Source organism: Delphinus delphis, chromosome 18 (assembly GCF_949987515.2).
Source record: "Delphinus delphis chromosome 18, mDelDel1.2, whole genome shotgun sequence".
Classification (NCBI taxonomy): domain Eukaryota; kingdom Metazoa; phylum Chordata; class Mammalia; order Artiodactyla; family Delphinidae; genus Delphinus; species Delphinus delphis.
The window spans coordinates 69,401,758-69,425,820 of record NC_082700.1 but is presented as its reverse complement, the minus strand read 5'-3'; the positions used below and the strand labels follow the sequence as shown (position 1 = coordinate 69,425,820).

Here is a 24,063-nt window from a genome sequence, read left to right as displayed (position 1 = left end):
CTCATCAGACTTTGTTAACTCATCAAACGTTCAATGTTCAACCGTGACTTTACCAAGCTATCCTAATTACTGCAGATGCGTCAGCTCCAAGGCAGGCCTGCTCAACCTCGGCACTATTCCCATTTTGGGGGGTTAATTCCTTGTTATGGGAAGTAATATAAGACGTTTAGCAGCAGTCCTGGCCTCTACCCACTAGGTGCTCAGAGCCCCTGTCACTCCTAGTTGTGACAACTGAAAACATCTCCGGACTTTGTCTTATAAGCCCTGGGGGGGCAAAATCTTCCCAGCGGAGAACCCCTGGCTCCTGGATAAAGGTATTCCTTTTTCTCAGAAGGACAATTCTTATTTACTATTTATGTCCTATCTAATTCTAGAAAAGAATTTCAAGAAGCTTATGGGAAAAAACACAGTTTGGCATATTTGTTAGTTTAATGACTGAAGATTAAATAATATATAGCGATGAGGGAGAAAGTCATACCAGAAATCTAGGCTGAAGATAGCAATTACATTTAAAGAATATATTAAGCTTTGAGATTCCAAGGAGACAAATTTAAAAGGAAAATAAGTTACATAAATCTTGCTGACAAATGAAAGGAAAAAATAAATACTAGTTTTATTTGAATGAGGTTTTCTTTCTGGCCTGGACTTTATTAGGAGAAGTATACCGTGATGTTATTTTAGTAGCAATTTGTATTAGGAACTAAATGAATATCCTTCCCATGTTCATATTCAATATCAACCCAAGAAGTAAGAGCAGAGGGAATAATTATAAACATTAATTTCGCAAAGACATTCTTCACCAGATGTTCATCATAATTAATTTTAACAGTGCTTGACTAAGAAAAATAATTCCTGGTAAATACACAGGGTGGCCTCTCTCTGAGCCACTGAACTTCATTGCTGTGCATTCAGCACATCGCTAAAAGGGGTCTCTGGTCGTGTGGGGATGGTGCTTTATGTGCACAAATCGGCTTAGTTTCCACCAGACTGTGAAGTCACAAATGAAAACTTGATGATTTGCCTGTTCTTACCTCCATGGACGTCAACACAGCAACACCTTGCTGGCAGAACCGGTGAACGACCCGACCTCTGCGGCACTTGTCGGAATCCGGTATAAAGCGATCCCCTGGTCTAAGCAGTGCCACAGGGGTGAAGGCTGGCCTTCTTGACTTCAGAGTTTTTCCATTTAACAGAAGAGTGAGTTTATTTTCAAACTGTATTCATTTTCTAGGGTTGCCATAACAAAGTATCGCAGGCTGGGCGGCTTAAACCACAGAAATTTGTCTTCTCATAATAAATTCCCTTCTGGAGGCCGGGAATTCGATGTCAAGATGTCACATTTGGTTTCTCCTGAGGCCTCCTTCCTTGGCTTGAAAATGACCACCCTCTAGCTATGTCTTCTCATGGTCCTTCCTCTGTACACACATCCCTGGTGTCTCTCTTTTTGTCCAAATTTTCTCTTTTTATAAGCCACCAATCAAATTGGATTAGGACCCACCCCAAGGGCCTCGTTTTAATTTAACCCGTCTGCAAAGGCTCTGTTTCCAAATACAGTCACGTTCTGAGACGCTGTGTGTTAGGGTTTCAACGTATGAATCTGGAGGGAGCACAATTCAGCCCATACAGAAAGCTTCCACATACATGCCGCGTAAGTGAAGAATTATTCTGATGTATTCATTATCTTCAATTGGTTCCACTAATTCGTACAAGGAGATAGATGCAAAGAGAGAACTTTATCTGCAGTGACAGTGGGTGTCAAATCTTCTCAAGCGTCCTTCAAGGTTGAGGAAGGCTTGGAGGTGCTGTGACAAACTTAAGTGCCATCCTTTCAAGCAAGGGGAGTTTACGTGTATTTCAAGTTGTATAAAACGCTCTTCATTCTGCTGGTGTTCCAGGGACCCTTTTAATCTGGCCTTTCTGAGCTGATTTATTCTCATGTACTCAGTGATATTCCTGTCTAGAAAAAGAACATGCATTTGCAAACATCCCTGGAAAGTAAATTAAGGCTCTGTGGGAAGGATTTCAATTATGTATTCTGCGAGTATTCCCTCATTCGTTCAATCATTCATTTATTTTTTTGTCAGCATGATTTTCATTCCTTCATAGATATTTATACTGCCTACTTTTGGTCTGGATGGATGTGTGTGTGTGTGTGTGTGTGTGTGTGTGTGTAAAACATGTTTTTTATTTTAATTTAAAAAGTTTTCAGGATATTTTTAGGTATGAGTCTCTTAGTTACTTTTCCCTGGAACCCAGTGGACCCGTTTCATTCTCTCAGCTTTCCCTCTTCCCCTCCCTTTTTGGAACGTTTTCTTTCACTGTATCTTCAATGATTGCTTCTTCTTTGATTGTTCTGGGTTCTTCTTTAGAAACATAATTCTTGGGCTGAATCTCTGTTCCTGTCCTTCCATAGCTATCATCTTCTTTTTTAATTACTGTATTTTATTGATGGTAAGAAGCACTGTATTTTATGTCCAACTAAGGAAGACAGAATGCTGTCGATTAAACTATGACATAATGCCATAATTACAGTCCTGTGGAACTGGTAAGTTGATCACACCAGGTTCTTTCTTGTTTTGACATTCATTTATTCTTCCAACAAATATTATCAACAATTTCCTGCATGTACTAAGGATTAGTGGTAAACAAACAACATGACTCACTTTGCTCTGGAAAATGGGAAACGTAAGACAGAAGAACTGCAGGAAGAGAGCAGCTAAGCTCCCTGAGGATAGACTTCTCCTGCTGATTTGGCGTGGTGGCCCAAGGGTCTGGATCTTTTGGGTCAGACGCTAATTAAAATATTTTATCCCGTGATTTCCACAGCCAGGTGAATTGCCAAAATTTTGTTATCCCCAGTGGTCTGCCTCTCATATGGAGAAGGATGATACTGGGGACTGGTGTTGCTGACTTTGGTTCTGGAAATTGTGGTGACCCTCTTACTCAGCACTGTGTCAGGGAATAGGGCAAGGCCTGAAGCATGACCTTCAGGGCCCCAGGGGGAAAGTGGCAGGATTAACGCATCCCTCAAAACTCAACTCTTCCCAGTAAAATGCTGCTAGAAGTGAGCTTCCAAGCACCTTGAAGTTCTTTTCATTCCATTACCACATAAACTCTCATAACCTTCATGGCATGGGCACTAAGAAGCAGCTTTGAGCTGGTCTCAGGAGACTCAGACACTGTCACCCTGCAGCATCCTCGCTTCCCCAACTGGGGAGTGGAAGGGACGGTCTCTGCTTTGTAAGGCTGTCTCAGGATTAAGAGATAATGTATGTTATGGGTCTGCTACTGAGCCTGGCACTCAGTAGATGTTCGTTTACGCAGGATGTTTGAGATCCTGGCAAGACCTTTCCATCACCGCCATCCAGCCTTCAGAATCTCCCCTTCATTTACCTGATGCAGGACTGCCAATATCTTATTCTTTTGAGATTATACAATATGGTTAAAAATATTTTATTAAGAATTAAAACCCCTTACCTGAGCAGGAAAAGGGCATACACTTAATGCTTTTTCAGATTAACTGGTCACAGTAGCTAGATGACAACTTAGAAGCCCCACGAGGAAGAGACACTTTGCTGGACATCTGTATACCTTTTGGGTTTTATGTATCTGCGTGTGTCGCGGTTGTGGTTGGGGGCAGCTTGGGTGTCAGGACCAAGAAGCACTAGGCAGGTCTGTTGGTAGGTTGCCTGGTTAGTGAGCACTTATCAGCGGGTACCAGGGGACCAAGTGGCTGCTCGAGACGGCTCTGAAGGGGTTGAGAGGAAGATCCTGGCCTCATGTCAACTCAGTCTCACAATTTGCCTGAGTCTAATTGTAAAAAGTGATAAGCTTCCCATTGCCGTTTCAACTTCAGTAGGAAATGTTTTATTAAAATATGTTCTCAGGAATAAGTGCCTTTTCTTTTCTTTTACTTCATCGTACTGTATCTATAGCTTCATACTGTCCTTTTGTATCTCACTCAGTCGAAAACAAAAGCTAGAACTGAGTTTCCTTTGTCACAGTTTGGACTGTGGGGCTACCAGCCACCCCCAGGAGGACCTTATATTCCCCCAGTCTCCACCCAGTGTCAGAGGATCTTTCATGGAGATAGTGGTGTAGAGGGTAGGGCAGTGTGGTCTTCCAGACAATCTCCGTCAACCACGGTTGTTCACAGGACTGCCGCTAGGGTCCTTTGAGTAGGTGCTTTTGCTGTTGTTATTTGTCTTCTTCTAATAGAACTTTATTGAAGTGTAACATACACAAAGTAAACTGCAGATGTTGTAGTGGTACAGCTCAGTGTATTGGGGCAAATGTGCGCACATCCCGATCATCATTGTCAAGGCAAAGAACATTTCAAGCACCACAGAAAGTTCCGTCTTGTCCTTTCCAATCAACCCCCTGCCTCAGAGACAGACTCGTCTGATGTCCATAGGTAACATTTTCCACTTTTTAAATGGAGTCGTGATGGTACTTGTTTGTGATTGGCTTCCTTAAGTGTTCAACATCATGTTTTTGAGGTTTATTTGTTATTGTGTATACCAGAGATTTGGAATTCTTTTTACCTGGGGAGGAGTCCTTCGGGGGGGTGTGAATATACCACAGTTTGTTTCCCATCCTCCTGTCGCTGGACATTTGGGTTGTTTCCTTGTGTTGTGTTTGGAGAACCAGCTGCCATCAGGTACCACTAATATACCACAGTTTGTTTCCATCCTCCTGTCGCTGGACATTTGGGTTGTTTCCTTGTGTTGTGTTTGGAGAACCAGCTGCCATCAGGTACCACTGCAGCTTGGAGACTGCCTTCTGCTGTTGCATGGACCGCATTTATTTGTCAAATCAAGGCTTCTGTCTTGTGAGTCACTGACTTATTCAAGGTCTACCTCCTTGCCTTAGTGATGAAGCAAATTAAAAGTCTGAAACTTGCAAGTACTCAAAATGTTTTTCATCTTCCCTTGGCTACTAGAAAAGTCATCACTTGAGAATATTAACCAAGTTGGTTATGGATGTTTATGGTTTCATGCTTTGCCAACAATTGTAATCCAAAGTAAATTACTTGTGAAATTAAAATGTGTTCTCTACTCTGAGGCATAGTTGTAGAAACCAAAGACATGTATGTATGTAGTATGCACATTTATGTACCTAAAAGCAGGAATAATACATAGACTAATATTCAGTTACTTAAACTGTAGAGAAGATTAGAATAGTACGTGAAATTAGAATCATAAACTAATTAGATAATACACCAATATATAATTAATAACATTAATTCAATCTGATTCAACAGACATATTCACAAAAGACAATCTGAAAATCTTCTGTTAGTCAATTTCTGATTTATTGCTATTAAAGCATTTCCTCTATACACAATGAGAAGTTAGAGCTGAGCAGAGAGTGCATTCTGACTACAAACACATACAAATTGTGTTTTACGGGAAAAGGGCATCAGTAATTTTGGTTAGTTTTAATGTATCTGTTTGAACATGTTTTGAGGGATAAAAATAACTTGGCCTTTAAAATAATAAGAAGAAAATATATAAAATATCACCAATGTTATTAATGATAATTCAGTCATTTCCATGTTACGATCAATGAAAAGAGATGGAGATGGATACAGTGAAAAATTAAGGCTAAAAAGGATTTAAAAGGAAAAGGAAACAAAAGAGAGAAAACAGGGCTTCAGGGTGTTACGATAACTGGTTAGCTGTCCTGTCTTTCTTTCTGCTTCTTTTGTCCACCTCACCAAAACTGATCTCAAAATCATGTGATTATGGTTTTCTCTTCCCTCTAAATTTGTCCCCTATGTTAAACACTGAGGAAAAATGTTTTGACTAGAATTTTAGAACCTGATTCTTGCCCTCAGAATTCTTCTTAGGTACTTTATTTTTTTTAATTTAATTTGCTATAATTAAAAAAAAAGAAGCTTAGCAGAAGTGAATAAGTGCAACTGATTGACAAATAACTTCAATTATAAAAACAAAACAAAACAAAAAAGCTCCTTCGTTTTAGAAAACTTGCCTGTAACATATTTCAATTCAGCCGGTAGTTACGAGATCCAAGAACCAAAGTTTGCCCAGAACCATCCCATGAAATTCTGTGATGATATTGCTTATTTATGTATTTATGGTTTCCTTTTTTAAAAATCAGAAAAAGAACCTGCCTCTTTTCCAATGGGCCAGACTGTCTTCCATTAAAGGACTTTTTTTTCCATATGAGAAAAATTGCAGAGCAATGCTACAGATCAGCACATGAAAGAAAGAATAAGCTTCCAGAAAATCTTGGAAAGATATACTCTTAATTTTAATGGAATGTTCTGATCATTTACATAATATTGTAGTATTTGAAATGGATCTTGGAGAGCTTTTAGAGAAGGTTCTCTATATACTTAGGACCCACCTACCACCCCCAAAGATTCTGTTTTTTTAGGTTTCTTATGTGATTCCAGTGAACAGCAGCTGTGGCACTCCACTGGATTAAAATAATAAACTAATTTATATAGGAAATGATGTGCAGAATACTTGAAGTGCTAAAGGCGAGTCCAAGCTGGGTCAACCTTGTTCTTCAGACCCTCGGCACAGTGAAGGGTACTGAGATCTCGACCCTACTTGTCTCTGCAGTGTGCAGCTCTGATCTGAAGGTTTAACATGGCCATCAGCACCCTGTCCAGCTTACCCAGGGGAAATCCACCTTCCAAAGCCTTGCACCAACTGTCACTGAATCACTTCTGAGGCCAAACACGATGCCAGGCTCTGGGAGCATCAGGCATGAGGAGTGAGCAAAGCAGACAAGGTCCCTGAGCAAAGCAGACAAGGTCCCTGACTCAGTGAAGCTGAAAATCTCTCTGGGAGAGGTTTTAAGAGAGTTAAGATAAATGCAGCCTCATTTTGAAGTCTTAGTGTTTGCAACTAAAGAGAACATCAAAATGTATCCTTGGAAGAAATGGCAAGGGCAGTGAGTGTAAACTACTAATTGAAGTGTCAACGAAAGGTCTAGAGAAAACATGGGTGTTAAGACTTGGCACTGAGACAACGTGAGGGTAGACGTAAGGACTTAGGAAGCCACGGGCAAGGAAGCAGAGAGGCGAGAGTGGAAGGGTTCACTTGAGTTCGAGAGACAAGCAGAAAAAGTCAATAGACAAGCAGAAAAAACCTTTAGGTTTTGTATGACCTTGGTGACAGCTCTCATGGGTGGGTCAATGTCATTTAAAAATATGAAAGCTAGGGGCCTCCCTGGTGGCACAGTGGTTGAGAGTCCGCCTGCTGATGCAGGGGACACGGCTTCGTGCCCCGGTCCGGGAGGATCCCACGTGCCGCAGAGCGGTTGGGCCCGTGAGCCATGGCCACTGAGCCTGCGTGTCCAGAGCCTGTGCTCCGCAACGGGAGAGGCCACAACAGTGAGAGGCCCGCGTACTGCAAAAAAAAAAAAAAAGTATGAAAGCTAGAGGGACAGAAATCAATAGTGTTCTGTAATAAAATATTTAAAGATGGTCGTGTGGAGGGGGGAAACATTTTTTTTTCCAGTGAGCAGTACAAAATCAGGCTTCAGGCCCAATACTGGGAAGGACCTTCTAAATTTCAAGCCATCTGGAAAGGAGAGGGTGACATTGGATCTATTGTGTCCTCAGTCCATGGAGGGTGCCAGTGGAAATCAGGCATCCCGTGAATGGTGTTGGTAGAATAAAACAGGACTAGATGATTTGAAGCCTCTTTGATGGAAATGCTGAGCAGAAGGGTAAATGTGAATTTAACAAACTAGTCTCTGGAACTCTGTGTGGAAGAAATTTTTATTTCCTTGACAGACCCAGAGGGTTTAGCAGTATTTATTTAACTGTGTGTGTGTGTGTGTGTGTGTGTGTGTGTGTGTGTGTGTGTGTGTGTGTGTGTGTGTGTGTGTGTGTGTGTTTTAATCTAGACTGAATTGTCAAGGACTGTTACAATGTAAAATAATTTACCTCTGTGAGGAAGATGAGGTTGAACTGTTGATAACATCTAGCCAGGAAAGTTGATGGAGAAAACTTGGCAAGTAACTAAGACTCTCTAAGGTAAAAAGAAAATGACTGAATGATTGTATAACCATACAGAGAGAGCATCGTGAGAACTGGGTCTTCCAATGACAGAGTTGCATTTCTGTGTTTATCAGTACAGCATTAATACTGGGATATGGGGCATAAGTGTGTTATAATTAAAATTGGGTCTGTTTATCTAGGAGCCAAGGAATGGCCATAGAAAGAGCAATACTTTACTGCAGGGAATTACTTTTACTCTTATGACACCAGACCTTGTAAACACTATCAACCCTGAATTATATTCCTCGTATCCTAAAAATCTATATTGAAGGTTGCCTTAAAGATTGCAACTTGATTTTTCAAGGAAAATGATGTTACTCTTTTTGTTGTTTTGTTTGTGTTTTTCGAGTGATCTTATTGGAACAGTAAAATTTTATATCTCTGAAAGCAGAAGGGGAAAGGGAAAGATTTTGATGTTTAAAAATTCTAAACACAAGCCTTTTGATACCATTTAAATAGAATATCTTCTCATCTTAAAAGGAGAAATAAAATTAATTGCAATTTAGAAGAGAGAACAATCTAATCAGCTAATGATATCCACAGCTAAACGTAAAGACTTTCTCCTTTGCATGTGTTGTCCTCCTATTTCTTCTAAATCAATATCTTTCTTTTTAAAAAGGCAGCCTTTTACAGTTATGAAGTTAGCACATGCTCCTTGGGGAAAATAGGGGGAAAAGTACAAAGAATAAAAAATATAAACAGCTATAACCCACCACCCACGGATAAACGCTGTTAATACTCCCCTTCAGTCTATTTTATGTGTATATACATATGTTTAATGACATATGTCACAGAGATACTGTTTTGTGTACAATTTAACTCCAATGACCCTGGCTCTCACGTTGATAGAAAAGTGTGGATAAAGGGCAGCATGAGAATTGTGACATGACATGAAAATAGTCAGGTAAGTAAGTGGATCATATTGCAAACATACATGGAAATACATTACTCTGTGTATCCTTACATAATATTTATATGCTCAGCTCGTTCTAATGCTGGTGCAAATTTCCCCCAGTAACTCCTAATATGGTCACCGGCCAAGGCTCTTTGTACCCTTCCCTCCAACACAGATTGGGCACTGTTGGTGTATGACACGGTTTTCACTTAACTTCACATGTGAAACCGTGTCTTAACTTGGGGTTTCTCTCACTTGACACTTTCCTTCTGGAATCCCCAAGTCCCTCTCGTGTACCTGGGAGAACACCTGCTATCTTGTATTTATTTATTCATTCATCCATTCATTCATTCATTTAAATCTCAGCTTGCTGTGTTACTATTTCCAGGAGGCCCTTCTGGACCCACACCAGGTAGGCTGGCTCCTCTTCCCACTCTTCTTGTGCAGGCTTTACACTGTGAATCTCTAACACTCAGTCCCGCTTATGTATGAAGCCATCTTCCCCTGTAGTCTGAGCTGCTTGAGGGTAGAATCACTTTTTATTTCTGTCTGAATACTGGGTCAAGCATAGTGATGGAGAGTTAGTGCCCCATAGATTTGTTAACTGAGTGAATGAATGGATGGATGAATGAATGGAGGCTGATAATGTCACTTAAGACACATGCCTTTATGAAACCTATCTTTTTATGAAAATATTGACCGAACGGGGCCCATTCTGCAAATCAGATGAAGTAATTCGTAGACAACTCGGGTTCTTTAAGAATAGTCGGTGTATCTGCCAAAAAAAAAGGGGCTGCACTTAACAGAAAGGAGAGAGATTTGTGTTCCAGAATTGTCTGGGGACTATATAATGGGCAGTCTTCTCCAGTGTAGCCAAGCTCTTCTGAGAAGTAAGAGATGCAATGGACAGGTCATTGCATCTGACATCAGGAGACTCGGAATCCAGGCCTGGAGCTGCTTCCAGTTAGCTTATTATAGTAATTCCCTGACGTACAAACCTTCAAGTTGCGAACTTTCAAAGATGCAAACGTGTGTGCCATCGGCGTCAGGCGTGAGCGACATCGCAGCTCGCCCTCCGTCTCCTGTTGCTGACGATCCCTCAGCTCTACCATCTCCCACCTCATCTCCCTCCTCCAGTCAGTGACTCTTCTTGCCTGTTCACTCGATGCCAGCCCTTGTACCCCAATTGTTGTACCGTACTACTGTACTTTTCAAGGTGCTGTACTGTAAGATTTTAAATGTTTTATTTTTTGTGTGTGTTTGTTTTTTATGTATTATTTGTGTGAAAAGTATTATAAACCTATTACAGTACAGCACCATATAGCCGATTGTGTTAGTTGGGTACCTAGGCTAACTTTGTTGGACTTACACACAAATTGGACTTACAAACACGCTCTTGGAATGCAACTCGTTTTGTATGTTGGGGATTTACTGTAATTAACTTACTACTTAAGTAAATTAATTAACCTCCTTGGGGTTGAGTTTATTGCTCAGTAAAATGCGGTTATTAGACTAGATCATCTCTAAGATTACTTCTCGTTGTAACTTTTAAAGATAGGGAATAATGATATAATAACAAGTTAAGATTCCAGTTCAAATCTAGAAATGATTGGAATTGAGGAATAAGATATGATTCTGATGCACCTATTAGTGATTTTCTCAGAAAAAATTAACAGAAAATCGGGGGCTCCGAAGACCTCCACAAACCTCTGCCCCTTTGACCTCTTTTAGTGCTTCAAGCGTGAGAGTAGCTTCTTTCAGAGAAGGTGCTGGTTTTTTTTTTTTTTTTCAAGTCTTTTGAAATGTTACAATGTTACCTGGGATGAGAAAGGAGGTGAGGGCTGGAAATGGGACCCGAGGGAAGGTGTGTTTTACTGTTGGGTGGAGAAGTAAAGAGACCAGAAGTCCAGAACCCAAGGGTCTTCCTTTCTTACTGTCTTCCTTCCTTCCCCAATCACTGAGTGAGTAGCTGGGAAGCGTCCGCATGTACCAGGCCCTGGGAAGGCGAGCCCTCGGGTCCGGAGCCCTGCACTCGGGTGGCTGGGCGTGTTTGGGAGGCAAAGAGATCATCCCCGGAAGCTTGAGAAGCTGGGAGTTGGTGGGAACGCATTTACTGAGGCGGAGGGTGCAGTGCCCCTTCAGAGGGCACGTGAAGAAGCTACAATAAAGGTCTGGGAATTAGGACCCCTGGTTTATCTGCCTAAGTAACGTGAAAAGTAGAATGCAGCGCCTGAGCATCTGTCTGGCTCTTGTAGCGGGGCACCAAGAGCTAAAATCAAATCTTCGTAGTAGAAAGACATGTGAAATTGCTGTCTCCGGTTTGTAGTCAGAATTCCCTGACATAAACTAATCTGAGACTTGTCCTGCTAGAACTAAATCCCCGGAGAAGATCACTAAGCCCATTTTATGCGGAGGTGCACACAGGTCTATGAGCGTGACTGGGGCTCTCTCCTCCTCCGCCCAGGTGGCTGCACCAGTTAGGTATCTGGGGGAAGAATAATTCTGCTTGGACCCTTTATCCCTGTTCATTGGGAAGAGACCCATTTACTGATATGTCTCGGTGTTTCAAATTATATATATTTGCCTGCAAAGTAGAATAGCTGCTATTCCAGACTCAAAGCCAAAGACTTCTTGTAACCATTGGATACTCTCATCTCTAGAAACCAGTTTCAAACCTTTGTAGGGAATCAGAGGAAGGTAAAGTGAGTGACAACATAAAAAGGGAAAAGGGGCCAAAGGAGTGAGCAAAGAGACATTTAGAGACCAGGGCTACAGAATTTGTTCATTTAAAACTCTCCATGACGTTCTGCCTGAAATTATTCTTTGTTTCTGAGGTTCCTCCTTCTCTATCCCTCTGTCCATATCAATCTCACTGAAAAATATTTCTGATTCCTTTAAAAAAATCTTTAACTTCAATGATACCTTTCATTTGTAGTCAGTGTCAAATCTAGAGTGAAGGCAAAATCTTACCTAAGGAGCTAGTCTACATTTCTGAAAGGAAACAGCAATTACCTACTACCCCTAGAGCTAAATAAAAACGAAAATGGAATGGGGAAAAAAAGACGTTCTGAATCTATTTCCTTCATTTGGTGATAGCCTCAGGCCCTAAATCTCATCTTGTAGAGCATCACATGTTTAGCTTTAGTTTTATTCAGCTCAATTCTATGGCCCTAAATCTCATGAAAGGCGTGTTATAAACTCAAGGAATTAAATTCTTCATGGATTTATGTGTGACTCAGAAAATGCATCCTCACAGCCCACAGGGGACCAAAATGGCTCTGTTTCCACAATGTCTGAAAACTGCTGTACTGTTGTTGTTGTTGTTGTTTTTTCTGAGAGATGCAGTAATTAAAGGCATAAGAAATTCAGGTAAGCAGGTGGTATCAGAGAGTCCCAGCCAATAATAAGACATCACTGAGAGCAGGGAGTAAAGTAATGGGGAGTGCAGAAGCAGGCATTCGTCAGGTTCAATTAAGTAAACAGCTGTTGTTAAAAAGAATTCTATTTTGTAGGAAACAGTACTCTCATTTAAAAACTGGCATCCTGGAGCAGATACCTTGTCCATGCTCTTGGGGTTGGGGGTGGTGATTATCAAATTCTAGACAGGGCTCTATTTTCATGTGCTTTAGATAGAGGGTAGGCTTGGTAGACTGAATAATAGCTGTCCCCACTGCCCCCCACCAGAAGATGTCCAAGTCAATACATGTAAATCCCTAGTCCTGCAACTGTATGTTTCGATGGTAAAAGGAACTCGGCAGATGTGATTAAATTAAAGGTCTTGAGCTGGGAGATGATCCTGGGTTATCTGGGTGAGCCCAATGTCATCACTAGGGCCCTTAGAAGAGGGGGGGAGAATGGGGGCAAAATCAGTAGTAGTAGATGTGACAAGAGAAGAAAGAGGTTGGAATGACACAGGGAAAGGACCCTGAGCCATGGAATGAAGTTGACCTCTAGAAGATTGAAAAAACAAGCAGTTTCTCTCCTCATCATTTCCAGAAGGAACCAGCTCTGTAGATATCTTGACCAAAACCCAGTGAAACTGACTTGGGACTTCTTACGTCCAGAACTGAGAGAGAATAAATGTATTGTTTTTAAGCAACTAAATTTGTGGCAAATTGTCACAGAAGCAATAGGAAACATATTGTAGGTTACTGAGAAGGACTCAGGGCCTCAATTTAAGGATATAATTGTTTAGTTCTTAAGTACAAAGTAGGAACTACGTTCTGCTGAACCCGCAAAATGGCATCAACTTATAATGATAACATTTCTTAAGTGCATTGCACTTTGGAAATTACTTTCACATGCAGTTTTTAGAAGTAGAGTCCCAGATTAGAAGGAGATAAATAGCAATTTTTTTCAGAACCCTAAGGCTTAAGTTATTTAGCTAGACTTCCTAAAACTCTGAAAACTAAAGCAAGGATTGGCCCCAGAGGTTAGAACACTTAGAGCATGACTTAGAAGGAGGTGATCTTTGAGTTGTAAAGAGCTTTTAGAGAATATAGAATGTAGAATATAGTAGTTTCTGATGGACTTCATGTAGCTAAAGTGTATGAATGATACACTGGCTTTTACCTCAGTGTGTTTCTTAGTCACTAAAGTGTACCAAAAATATGAGAGCAAATTTTCATGTAATGATTTTTTTTAACCAGAAGAAATACACCAAAACTTTTAATGTCAAGATTAGAGGTGATTTTATTTATCATTTATTTTTATATTCCAACTTTTTCTTAATGAGTATGTATTAACTTTTATAGTCAGAAATGTAGTACTGGGTGTTGTGTGTTCCTTCTTTCCCTCCCTCTACAGTTGTGATTCTTATTCTTGCTTTGGAAACAGGTCACTTTGAGAATTGGATGAAAACTGTGAACCCAGGTTCCATAAAAATGCACATGCGCCCCATTTTTTTCCTTTAGTACAAATGTCAGGGGGAATCACAGATAATCCTAAATCCATCCATGAAACTGCTGAGGGTCCTCAAATCCCATGTGAGAGTCTCCATCCTACAGTTGGTGCTGTGACAGGTAGTCAGATTTTAAATAGCTGGATGGAGATAGCTTGGTAGAAAAAGGATGTACTTAAGATCTGTGTCTTCCACTTTCTAGCATTGTAAACATAAGAATCACTTAACAACTCTGGGACCTAACATTTATCTTAAATGGAAATCATGACACCCACTTCAATACATGTAAAAGTTCTTCACAGACTATTATACAAATATTATTTAGGTGCTTTATAAATTGAGAGAGACATAGTCTCAGTTTGTGTTCAAAGAATTATGGCTACAACCTATACTCTAATTTATTAATTTCCATTGAACTATTATTGAGAAAAATTTCAAAAGTGAATTTAGGTAGATATTGTCTACATTCTTAGGGTGGTAATGAAAATAGTTTTCTAAGATTCTTGAATTGGGAATTTGCAAGTCACTTTTCTTTGGAAATCACTAATGCTTTACAATTATCTTTACCAGAGTTATGAATTTAGCTATGTGTTTTGGCACATGCATATGTATATGTGTGTGCATATGTGCATGGGTGCACATGTTCATATATGTGTTTAGCCCATTTATACTACATACAAAGAACATAATTAACCTAGAACCTTCCATTGCTATGAAAGTGACCATTCTAGTAATCATTGAATATAAATTGGTTACAATGTTAAATACAGATAAGGCTATATCATAAGTGCACACAGAATCTTTGTATTGAGAATATAAATGAAAGTTCATTTCTCATTTTTTTGGAAATTGAATAATTTTTTCTGTTGAAATATTCAATATTCTTTTTTTAACATCTTTATTGGAGTATAATTGCTTTACAGTGTTGTGTTAGTTTCTGCTTTATAACAAAGTGAATCAGCTATACGTATACATATATCCCCATATCCCCTCCCTCTTGCGTCTCCCTCCCATCCTCCCTATCCCACCCTCTAGGTGGTCACAAAGCACCGAGCTGATCTCCCTGTGTGATGTTGCTGCTTCCCACTAGGTATCTGTTTTACATTTGGTAGTGTATATATGTCCATGCCACTCTCACTTTGTCCCAGCTTACCCTTCCCCCTCCCCATGTCCTCATGTCCATTCTCTATGTCTGAGTCTTTATTTCTGTCCTGCCCCTAAGTTCTTCAGAACCTTTTTTTGTTTTAGACTCCATATATATGTGCATACGGTATTTGTTTTTCTCTTTCTGACTTACTTCACTCTGTATGACAGACTCTAGGTCCATCCACCTCACTACAGATAACTCAATTTTGTTTCTTTTTATGGCTGAGTAATATTCCATTGTATATATGTTCATTGCAGCTCTATTTACAATAGCCAGGACACGAAAGCAACCTAAGTGTCCATCGACACATATATTCAATATTCTTTTTAAAAACCCGATTCACTGATATATCGTTAAATCGATGTTATTATCATCTCCCACAACTCATGTAGAGTGAGGAAAGATAAGTCATTGCTCACAACTCTGAAATGAATGCTATGCACATTTTGAGTTCACTTTAATAAAGCAGGCTGGAAACCACTGAGAGTATTTTTCCAACATATTAGCCAAATTTTAAAAATACACTAGATTTGTAAATCGAAGCCATCTGCTTATATCAATCTGGTATTGCTTCTATAGGTAAGAATGTTCACAAGTTTTCGGTACCAATAGTTTCCACTTTTTCTTTATTGAATCAAAATATTAAGTGACAATAAAATTCCTTCCAGGTTTTTTTTTTAATAGATGGAAATCTGTTCCCTATGAGAAATAAATATATCCAGCAAAATTAATCAACAAGACTGTTATAACATTAATGCAATCAATTACTTCTTGAAAAATCTAACTTAAAACACTTTAACATTCGTTTCGATTATCCTTTGAATCTAAAATAAAGGTCAATAATACTATCACAGAAAAAATAAAACAAGGTTTTGAACTTGAATTATAAGGAAGGGATACACATTCATTCTTAATTAACTACCTGAAAATTTGTCCCAAGTTCATCTTAACATTACTTTTTGATGTTCTTCCAAATGAGTAAAAAATGAAAAGGGTCATCAGTACTGACTAAATTCTCAGAATTACCTCATACATTTTCAAATAAAAGCCATTTAATCCAGAACAAAGGATGAAAACATAAATGTCAATATATCCTTTTTAACTCTACTCAAGCTCATCCCAAATTAATTTATGATAACTTATTTGTGAAAAAATGTTGGGCCTTCATATTTTATCCTTAATTTTAAGTGTTCAAAAGTGATTGACTCACAAAGGGAACCATGTGACAAAATGGAGTGAGTCGCTTATTGTGTAGAGATGATCAAATAAGTAAGCAGGAAATATTTGAGGAATATTTGTTTCCATCCTGTCCTTCCAATTCAGACTCACAGGGAGATAAAAGAATTAAAACAACAACAACAATAATAATGAAAGTAAAGATATTTCAGAACACAGTTTCTCTGAAGCACTTAAAATCTATTTTAACCAAAAGATGTATGATGTCTAAGCAAAATACAGAGCATGACAGGGTTAATAAGGGTACAGTCCCACTTATAGACTTACATAGTCCCATTATACCCCATTTCGTTGAGTCTAAGATGCAAAGGTTTTTTTAAATAAATATCTCTGAAATTGATATACATCTTGTAATCTGTGATGTGACATAGTTGAACAAAATTTTTTTTTCCTTTGTAGCTAAATGATGCATCTTAAAGTCAATGGGTTCTTAGATCCGATGAATTTGGTTACATTGAAATAATGGCTGTGGCAATGACATATATGAAGAAACATAGGTAGACTGTTACTTTGTGAAAATAAGAAGTGTTAACATTTAGTAATGACATCAGTGTCACAGAATATGTTCTTTAGAGTTTTTTGTTTATTTGAAGTTGAAATAATGCACTTGTTTTTAGTAAACCCTACAAAGACTTACATATTTGGAATTTAAGCAACCTACTCAATAAAATAAACTAGAATATAACAAAAATGCAGAAGGCAAGGGGAAAAGGCTCTTTAAATAATGAAATCAGTATCAATAAGACTGTTTTTTGTCTATATATTCTCCTCCCTTAGGCTTTATTTACTTTTGTATTTATAGATGATCAAATATGTTCATCTAGTTTCCAATGATGCATTCAATGTAACAGATTTGAAAAGGGGGCATATTGTCAATTGGCAGCCTGAAAGCAAGGGAGAAAACAGGATGTGTATTGGGGGGCGGGATGAGTCACAAAGATCAGTAGCATTGTCCTCTACAATCCAAGTGAAGTCGGTCTCACAACCTTCAGTAAGCCCCAAATCACTGTTGGAACTAAGAACTCAAACTACATGTCCTCTTACGGATATAGAATGTGATTTGGGAAGGTTGTGATAATGAACAACTTGTATTAGGAAGCCACAATATAAATGTCATTGTTCTTGTTGGGACATTAACTTACTTGAAGGTTGAGGTCTTAAATAATTGAAATGGTATTTTAGATCGTATATAAATATATGATTATATTGGGTTGGCCAAAAAGTTCGTTCGGGTTTCACGTACCAGTGTACAAAAACCCGAACGGACTTTTTGGCCAACCCAATATCTAACATAGAATTGTCGTGGATTTTTCATGTTAAATATTTTGCTAATGCTTTGGTTTAAAAAAAATTACTTGTCATGTTAAGTTGAACCTAAATGATCAAGCAAAGTCTAGAGGACTCTCTGTATATCCTATTTACGGGGTTGAGATTGTGTATATTCCAAATAGAATTTTAGATTTCTTTCTTCTCTTAAAGAGATCAAGCACCATGGGGTAATTTATCCTTGACAGACTGGGCTAAGCAAGATTTTCTGTTCCTCATATTTGGTGTTAACTGTTTGGCTGTCTTTGTATCCAACTTCTTAATTCTTTAAGCCCCTACTCTGCCTTGCCCCATTTTAGGAACTGGATATGTGGCAGTCAACAAATGAGACACAAAATATGTTCTCTCTTAGGCTTGTGTTTTAAAAGAGCAAGGTAGTCCAAATAAATAAGATGCATATTAAAATACATATATAAAAACACATAGAATTTTTAAAAGTTGTGACTGCTATGCAGAACCTTAAATCAGGGAAAGAAGAAGGGATTGACTGTGTTTGGAGGTTGCTATTTTAGCTAGATTTGTAAGAGAAGATCTCAACTGGGATGATAATAAGTGAGCAAAGATTTTGCAGGAGGTGAGAGTCAGATGGAAGAGCAAGCACAGAAGTCCTGCCATAGCAACGTGCCAGGTAGGTTGAGGTAGGCAACTGGTGAATGAAGACAGAGAAGCAGAGATGGTGTCAGATAACAAATGAAGGTAGATGAGAGATACAAATCACATGGAGCGTGATCTGTAGGCACTGTGAGGACTTTGGTTTTTACTGAGGTGTAGGATTTTGAATAGAGGCGTAATATAATCTGATTTATACCTTTAACACTTTGGTCACAGTGTTGAAGGCATATCAAAGAAGATCAAGGGTGAATCCCAAGGGACCAATCAGGCTGCTATTGTAATAGTCCAAAAGATCGTGGTGGTGGGTAGCAGTGCATATAGTGGGAAGTGATCTTATGGTAGATCTATTTTGAAGGTAGAGTGAATACATTTTGTTGAGGAATTACATAAGAGGTACTAAAGAAAGAAATGAGATTAGTTTGATGCCCAAGTTTTGGGGCCGGAGGAAGAAGAAGAATGGAAATGTCATTCCAGAGATGGGGCAGATTGGAAAGCAGGTTTGAGAAAGAAGAAAGAGAGTTTAATCTTGGCCATGTTAAGCCCGAGATGCCTACTAGACATCTTCATAGACGTGTCAATGTAGGACTTGGTCATTGAAGAAATGAAGACCTGAGTGATGAGTTAAATGATTACCAGTAGCTATCATTTATTGAATTTGCACTATTTGGCAGGCACTGCTGTGTTTTATATACATGTTCTTATTTAATCCTCATAATAACCTTATTGCATTATTGTGACCATTTTACAGAGAAGAAGAAATAGAAACTTAGAGAGGTTTAGATGAATTGCTCAAGGATGCACAGTCAAGCCTATGATTGCTTTACTCCAATTGTGATTTTAGCTACTGTTTTATATTACCGAGGGGAGTGTGGGCAAGAGGCAGTAAAAGTGTCCCAGGTAGAAGGAAAAACATATGCAAAGTAGAGGGGCCAAAGGGAGCATGGCATCTTCTGGAGATGTTGCGAGCACAGGGAAGTAGTTGAACAATCAGCTTCCAATGAACTAATGCTTGTGTGGTACTTTACAGTTTTAGAACTCTTTTCTCATAGGCACACATATTAATCTCTGTGAGGGAGGGAAATGTTTTTATTATCTCTATTCAGTGAGTAGGGAAAGAGCCTTACAGAGCTAAGTTCACAAATTTAGTCAATTATGAACCAAAGTTTGACCTTGGGCTTCTTTATTTAAAAAAATAATTTTTACATTTCTAATTACTTAAAATCTTTTCAAGTACCCAGTTCGGAGGTGAGGAAATATACATGGGAATACATACATTTTGATCTTGAAAAAGACATGGAAATTGGAAAAGAATTTCCGAGATAGAAATGAGTGATCTGGGACATCATGACAATAATAGCTGTCATTTTTAAGCACTGAGGATGTACCAGACAATGGACAAGGATCTTTACATTACTAAATTTAACCTCGCAAGAATTAAGAAGGAGATTTTATTATCATCTCAGTTTTAGAGGTGAGGAAATTGAGGCTGAGAGAAACTGAAGCAACTCACTGGAGGTCATTATACAGCCAGGATGGAGCAAAATCCAGAAATGAACGAGACTGTCTGAAATCAGAGTTCAGACGCCTAACAGGTTGGTCAGGAGCCACTCTACCTGATCAGTACTATATTGTTTGTTTTTGTACATTCAAAGGTGAAATGAACGACACCGAGGCGGTTCTCATGAGTGTAACATTATTTTCTGAATTACAGCAAGGTATGGATTTCGGTTCACCCGCCCTGAACGGTTTTCACTCTGGTTTTTTGCACACGCTTTTATCACAGCTTAAGACAGCAGATGGCTCTCTTGCGTTTTCTTTCGCTTACCTCTATCTGTAAACAACTAAACAGCGTTTTGGGGAGGTAAAAGGAAAACGTAGAGATGAAGCTAAAAGACCTTGATTAGCCCAAGTGCTTCCCCCCACCCCATGCTCCCTTAAAACCAGAAACCACCTCAGACAGAAGCGTTTAAGGCTTGTGAAATTCACACTCTGAGTAGACGCCCCGGGACTGAGGAGTCCGCTGTTTCAGGCGCTGCGCCAGGCGTTGGAATACATCAGGAGAGAGTATTTCTTGGTTCTCAAAAAGCTGAAAAGCTTCATGCTCCAATGTGGGTTACTAATGCCAGTGGAAGCCGTGAGGATTAATTTCCTTTCCGCCTTGGGTGGCTTGGGCTGGGCAGCGGAAAGCTGCTTTTAAGGGCAGAGAGTATCGGAGCCTCTCGAAGCCAGCAGCGCGCCCACGCTCAGGGGAACCTGCTTGCTCTCCGCGCGCCCTGGCTGTGGCCGGATCCTTGTCCGTGGTGCTGAACCGCAGCTGGGCGTTGAAGGGAGGGGTCCGAAGGAGACAAAAAACCGACCTTCCCTTGGATTATACAATCCAGGGAATTGGGGAGAACCCTGAATTGTAAGAAAATGCCTGGAAAGAAAAGAATTAACACAGCTATAATAAGAAGCAGCTTAATCTCACTCTGTTCAAATTATTATACTACACACGTATATCACGAGGATTAAAAAAAAGAAGCTAACTAGGTTATGTAATTTGGGGCAGTTGTACTAGATTGAAAAGGTCACTATACTTAACATTTTGCTTCTTTGAAAAACTCATTACTAGCTTTAGGTAAATATGTTTGCTTTAATTGTAAAGTCGTTCGGAAATTCCAATCTGTACTGTCTGAAATGTCCAGATAGCCACTCTTCAATAATGGAAGGTAGGAGTAGCTACTATTTCTGTTCAATACGACTTATTTTGGTGAATTTCTTAAAAGAAACACTTGAATAGCCTTTTATTAGATGTATCCATCTCTGCAAATGTCCTTCCCTTTTAAAGCAAGAGCATGGCAATACTAAATACACTTAGTAAACATGTAAGAACAAAGACATGTAAAAGAGAGAGAGAAAAAAAAAGGTAGACATGGAGCAAAATAGTTAACACACCCTTTTTTCTTCACTTTTTCTATCTCATAGGAGATTAAGGATTGCAAATTCCTGGGAAAATTATTCATGCATATTCCTTTTAATAATCGTAGTTGTTACATATATATAGATTTCATGTATATAAAACATGGTAAGGTGGGGAAAATAAGCTTACAGAGTATGTTCTTTAATGTTAAATAGTATGTACATTATCCTAAATCCAATGATATCTGCATTGGACCCAAATCTACACACTCCTCTTAGATGAAATTCTCTTCCCCAAGAGAGGCTTATTGGTAAATACAGTGAAAAACAGCTGAGCACTAATTGCTTCCTTGGAGAGACTGTGGATAAGTTCCCTAGAGCAGAATGTGTCTAGCCTCCCTGTAATCAGCCCTTGTCTGAACTTCTCCCACTTGCCTGGTTGCAAGTCTCTGTAGTACTTTACTGCCTATTCCTGAGGCAAAGAGAAAGTGGGTGTTGGTTCAGAACTGCTCTCAGGGCTGCCTTGCGAGTGTGTCTCTCCTCTTTCCAGCTCTAAAGCGGTCACCAGAAAAGTGATTGTTACAAGTACTAATTATCAGATGAGTTTTCTTTCCTCCGTTCTTCACACTGGATTGAAAGAAGTCTAGTTTGTGTGTTTCTTTTCTTTACCTTCTTGGAATGATAAGCAAACAGTCTAAAGGGAAGAGGAAACGGTAAGAAGCCATAGGAGCAAAAGCTACTTATAGTTCTGTGGCTCGGAGTGTGTCCTAGGAACCAAGGATCTGTATTCATCCAAGCACGCATTGTTTCTCTCCCAACCTCCTTTTCTAGGGTGCTCTGCACTGGTTCCCCTCCTCCTGGACCTTCATGTTTTTGGTTATCCATGACAGAATGCTGCCAGGACACAGACAGGAAGTCAAGGAGAAGAGGCAGCAGCTGTTGTATTTGAATTTCAGACATAGTTCATATGCTTTGCCCCCTGGCTCCCTACCCAGGGACGCCAAAGACGGCAGCTCAGACTGGAGTGTCCCTCAGTCTGGCTGCTTTCTGTTGTCGCTGGAATACTGTGACACCCCGCCCGCCCTTAATATTCTGTGGTAGCTTCTTCAGCATTCCGTTCCCGCTGCCGTTCTGCAGCAGCTACAGCTGCTGCCATCTCTTCCTCCAAGTGCTAGAGAGCAAATTTGGGAAGGGGGTCTTTCTGCACCACCTCTCCACGTCTTGTCCCCTTCCCTCCTCTCTCCTTCTTGCTCTGCTACGGTTTCAACACGACAAGCCTGCTTTTCCTGGGAGCAGAAGGGAGAGTCCAGCAAGTTTGGGTGGATTAGGTAGGGAGTGGAGGCGCCTCCCTCCTCGGGACACACTCTCCTCCCTCCCCCCCGCCCCCTCCTCCTTCCCGGGCTGGAGAGGCTCTGGTGCTGAAGGGATTAGCGGGGAGGGCGGAAACCACCTTGCGTTCCAACCACGGCTGAGAGTTTCTGTGGACCAGGAGGCACGTTAAGATCCAGAAGCCCTCGCTAAGCCTCGGAAGCCTCGGAGACCTGCGAGTTTCATCCAAGAAAAAGCGCACTGATAATTCCTTCAATTCCACCCGCTTTGGCTCAGCCTCTCACCACCCCACCCCCTGCCATCGGTTTTGGCTTTCTTTTACAGTATTACTAATATTTTTTAAAGTCCTTATTATATATATACCTTTTTCTTTCCTTCTGAAGACTGGCCTAGGAGGGGGACGGGAGGGGAGTGTAGCGGGCTGGGAACGAAGCGCTCTGATTTGAGATCTCCGGGGAGAAGATTGCGCTCTCCAGATGCTGATCTCCAAGACACTTGACGATCACCGGCGGACTCCGAGAGCGGGCGGCAGCGGCGGCACTGGCCGGGGGGCCGCTCGAGTCCGACGCTGAGTCCTGCCCAGCGCGCTCTGGGCGGACCGACGCGCGGGACCCGGCCGGCACCTGCCCTCCATCCCTTGCTCGGGAAGAAGGCAGCCGGCTCGACCTCCCGCCCGGGAGGCGGGCCGGGCAGGAAGGCGGCGCGAGCGGCGGCGCCCGCGGCCCCGGCCCCGGCCCCGGTCCCGGCTCCGACGCGGCGGCGGCGGCGGGCACGACCTCGGGCTCCCGGCGTTCGCGCCGCCGCGCCCCGGGCGCATTTGCGGGCCCGGCCCCGCGCTCCGCGGAGAGGGCGATGGGTCCCAGGCGGGACTGAGCGCTCCCAGCCCCCGGCCCGGCCCCTCCGGCCTGCCCTCCTCGCCGGCCCTTCCCGCTCTGTGCCCCCAGCTCCCTCCCCTCGGCCCCGCCCTCCTCCGGACCCGGTCCCGGGGCCACCATGGCCGCGGCCATCGCCAGCGGCTTGATCCGCCAGAAGCGGCAGGCGCGGGAGCAGCACTGGGACCGGCCGTCCGCCGGCAGGAGGCGGAGCAGTCCCAGCAGGAACCGCGGGCTCTGCAACGGCAACCTGGTGGACATCTTCTCCAAAGTGCGCATCTTCGGCCGCAAGAAGCGCAGGTTGCGGCGCCAAGGTCTGTGCGGGTCCCGGTTGGGAGGCGCGCCCTCGGATCTCTCCCCTGTCCCCGCCTGCGTGGGGCCTTTTCGGGCTCCCCTGCCTCCCTCCATCTCTCACCCCCCCCCCCCCCCAACACAAGTCTCGCTCCCGAGCGCTCCGAGCGCCTGCCGCCCTCGGGAGCTGGGCATCTGCTCCCAGGCAACCTGTAGCCACTGAAAACTCAAGCCGCCAGGCGCCGGCAGGTTGGCCCGCTCCCGCCACTGCCTCTCGCCCTCCGAGTCCGACGCGGGCCGGCTCCCAGGGAAAACCTCTTTCTGCCCTGAGGGTCTTGGCTCCCCTGGGGTCGCGCCGGCTGCTTCCAGCCCGGTTGGAGATGCCGGGAATTTCTGGGTCTGGCCTCCCGGGTCTCCTGGAGCCCCCTCGGCTCCCGGACCTTGGCGGAGGGGCTGGCCCCTGCCTTGCGCTCAGCAGGGGCTGGGGTAAGAGAAGCGAGCCGAGGGTGTGTTGGA

At 41.7% G+C, this 24,063-nt stretch overlaps 1 protein-coding gene across 2 annotated transcripts in view; it reads left to right on the top strand.

Moving 5' to 3' along the window:
- The window catches only part of FGF14 (fibroblast growth factor 14), a 615,927-nt gene that overhangs the window by 421,272 nt on the left and 170,592 nt on the right, over positions 1-24,063 (top strand). Inside the window, exon 1 of one of the 2 annotated variants that reach the window (XM_059995781.1) lies at positions 23,378-23,570. The exons of the other annotated variant lie outside the window; for it this stretch is intronic. Within the exon in view, the coding sequence (XP_059851764.1) occupies positions 23,378-23,570 (193 nt within the window). Of the gene's footprint in view, positions 1-23,377; positions 23,571-24,063 lie in introns of those variants that run through there. 2 annotated transcript variants of the gene reach the window in all.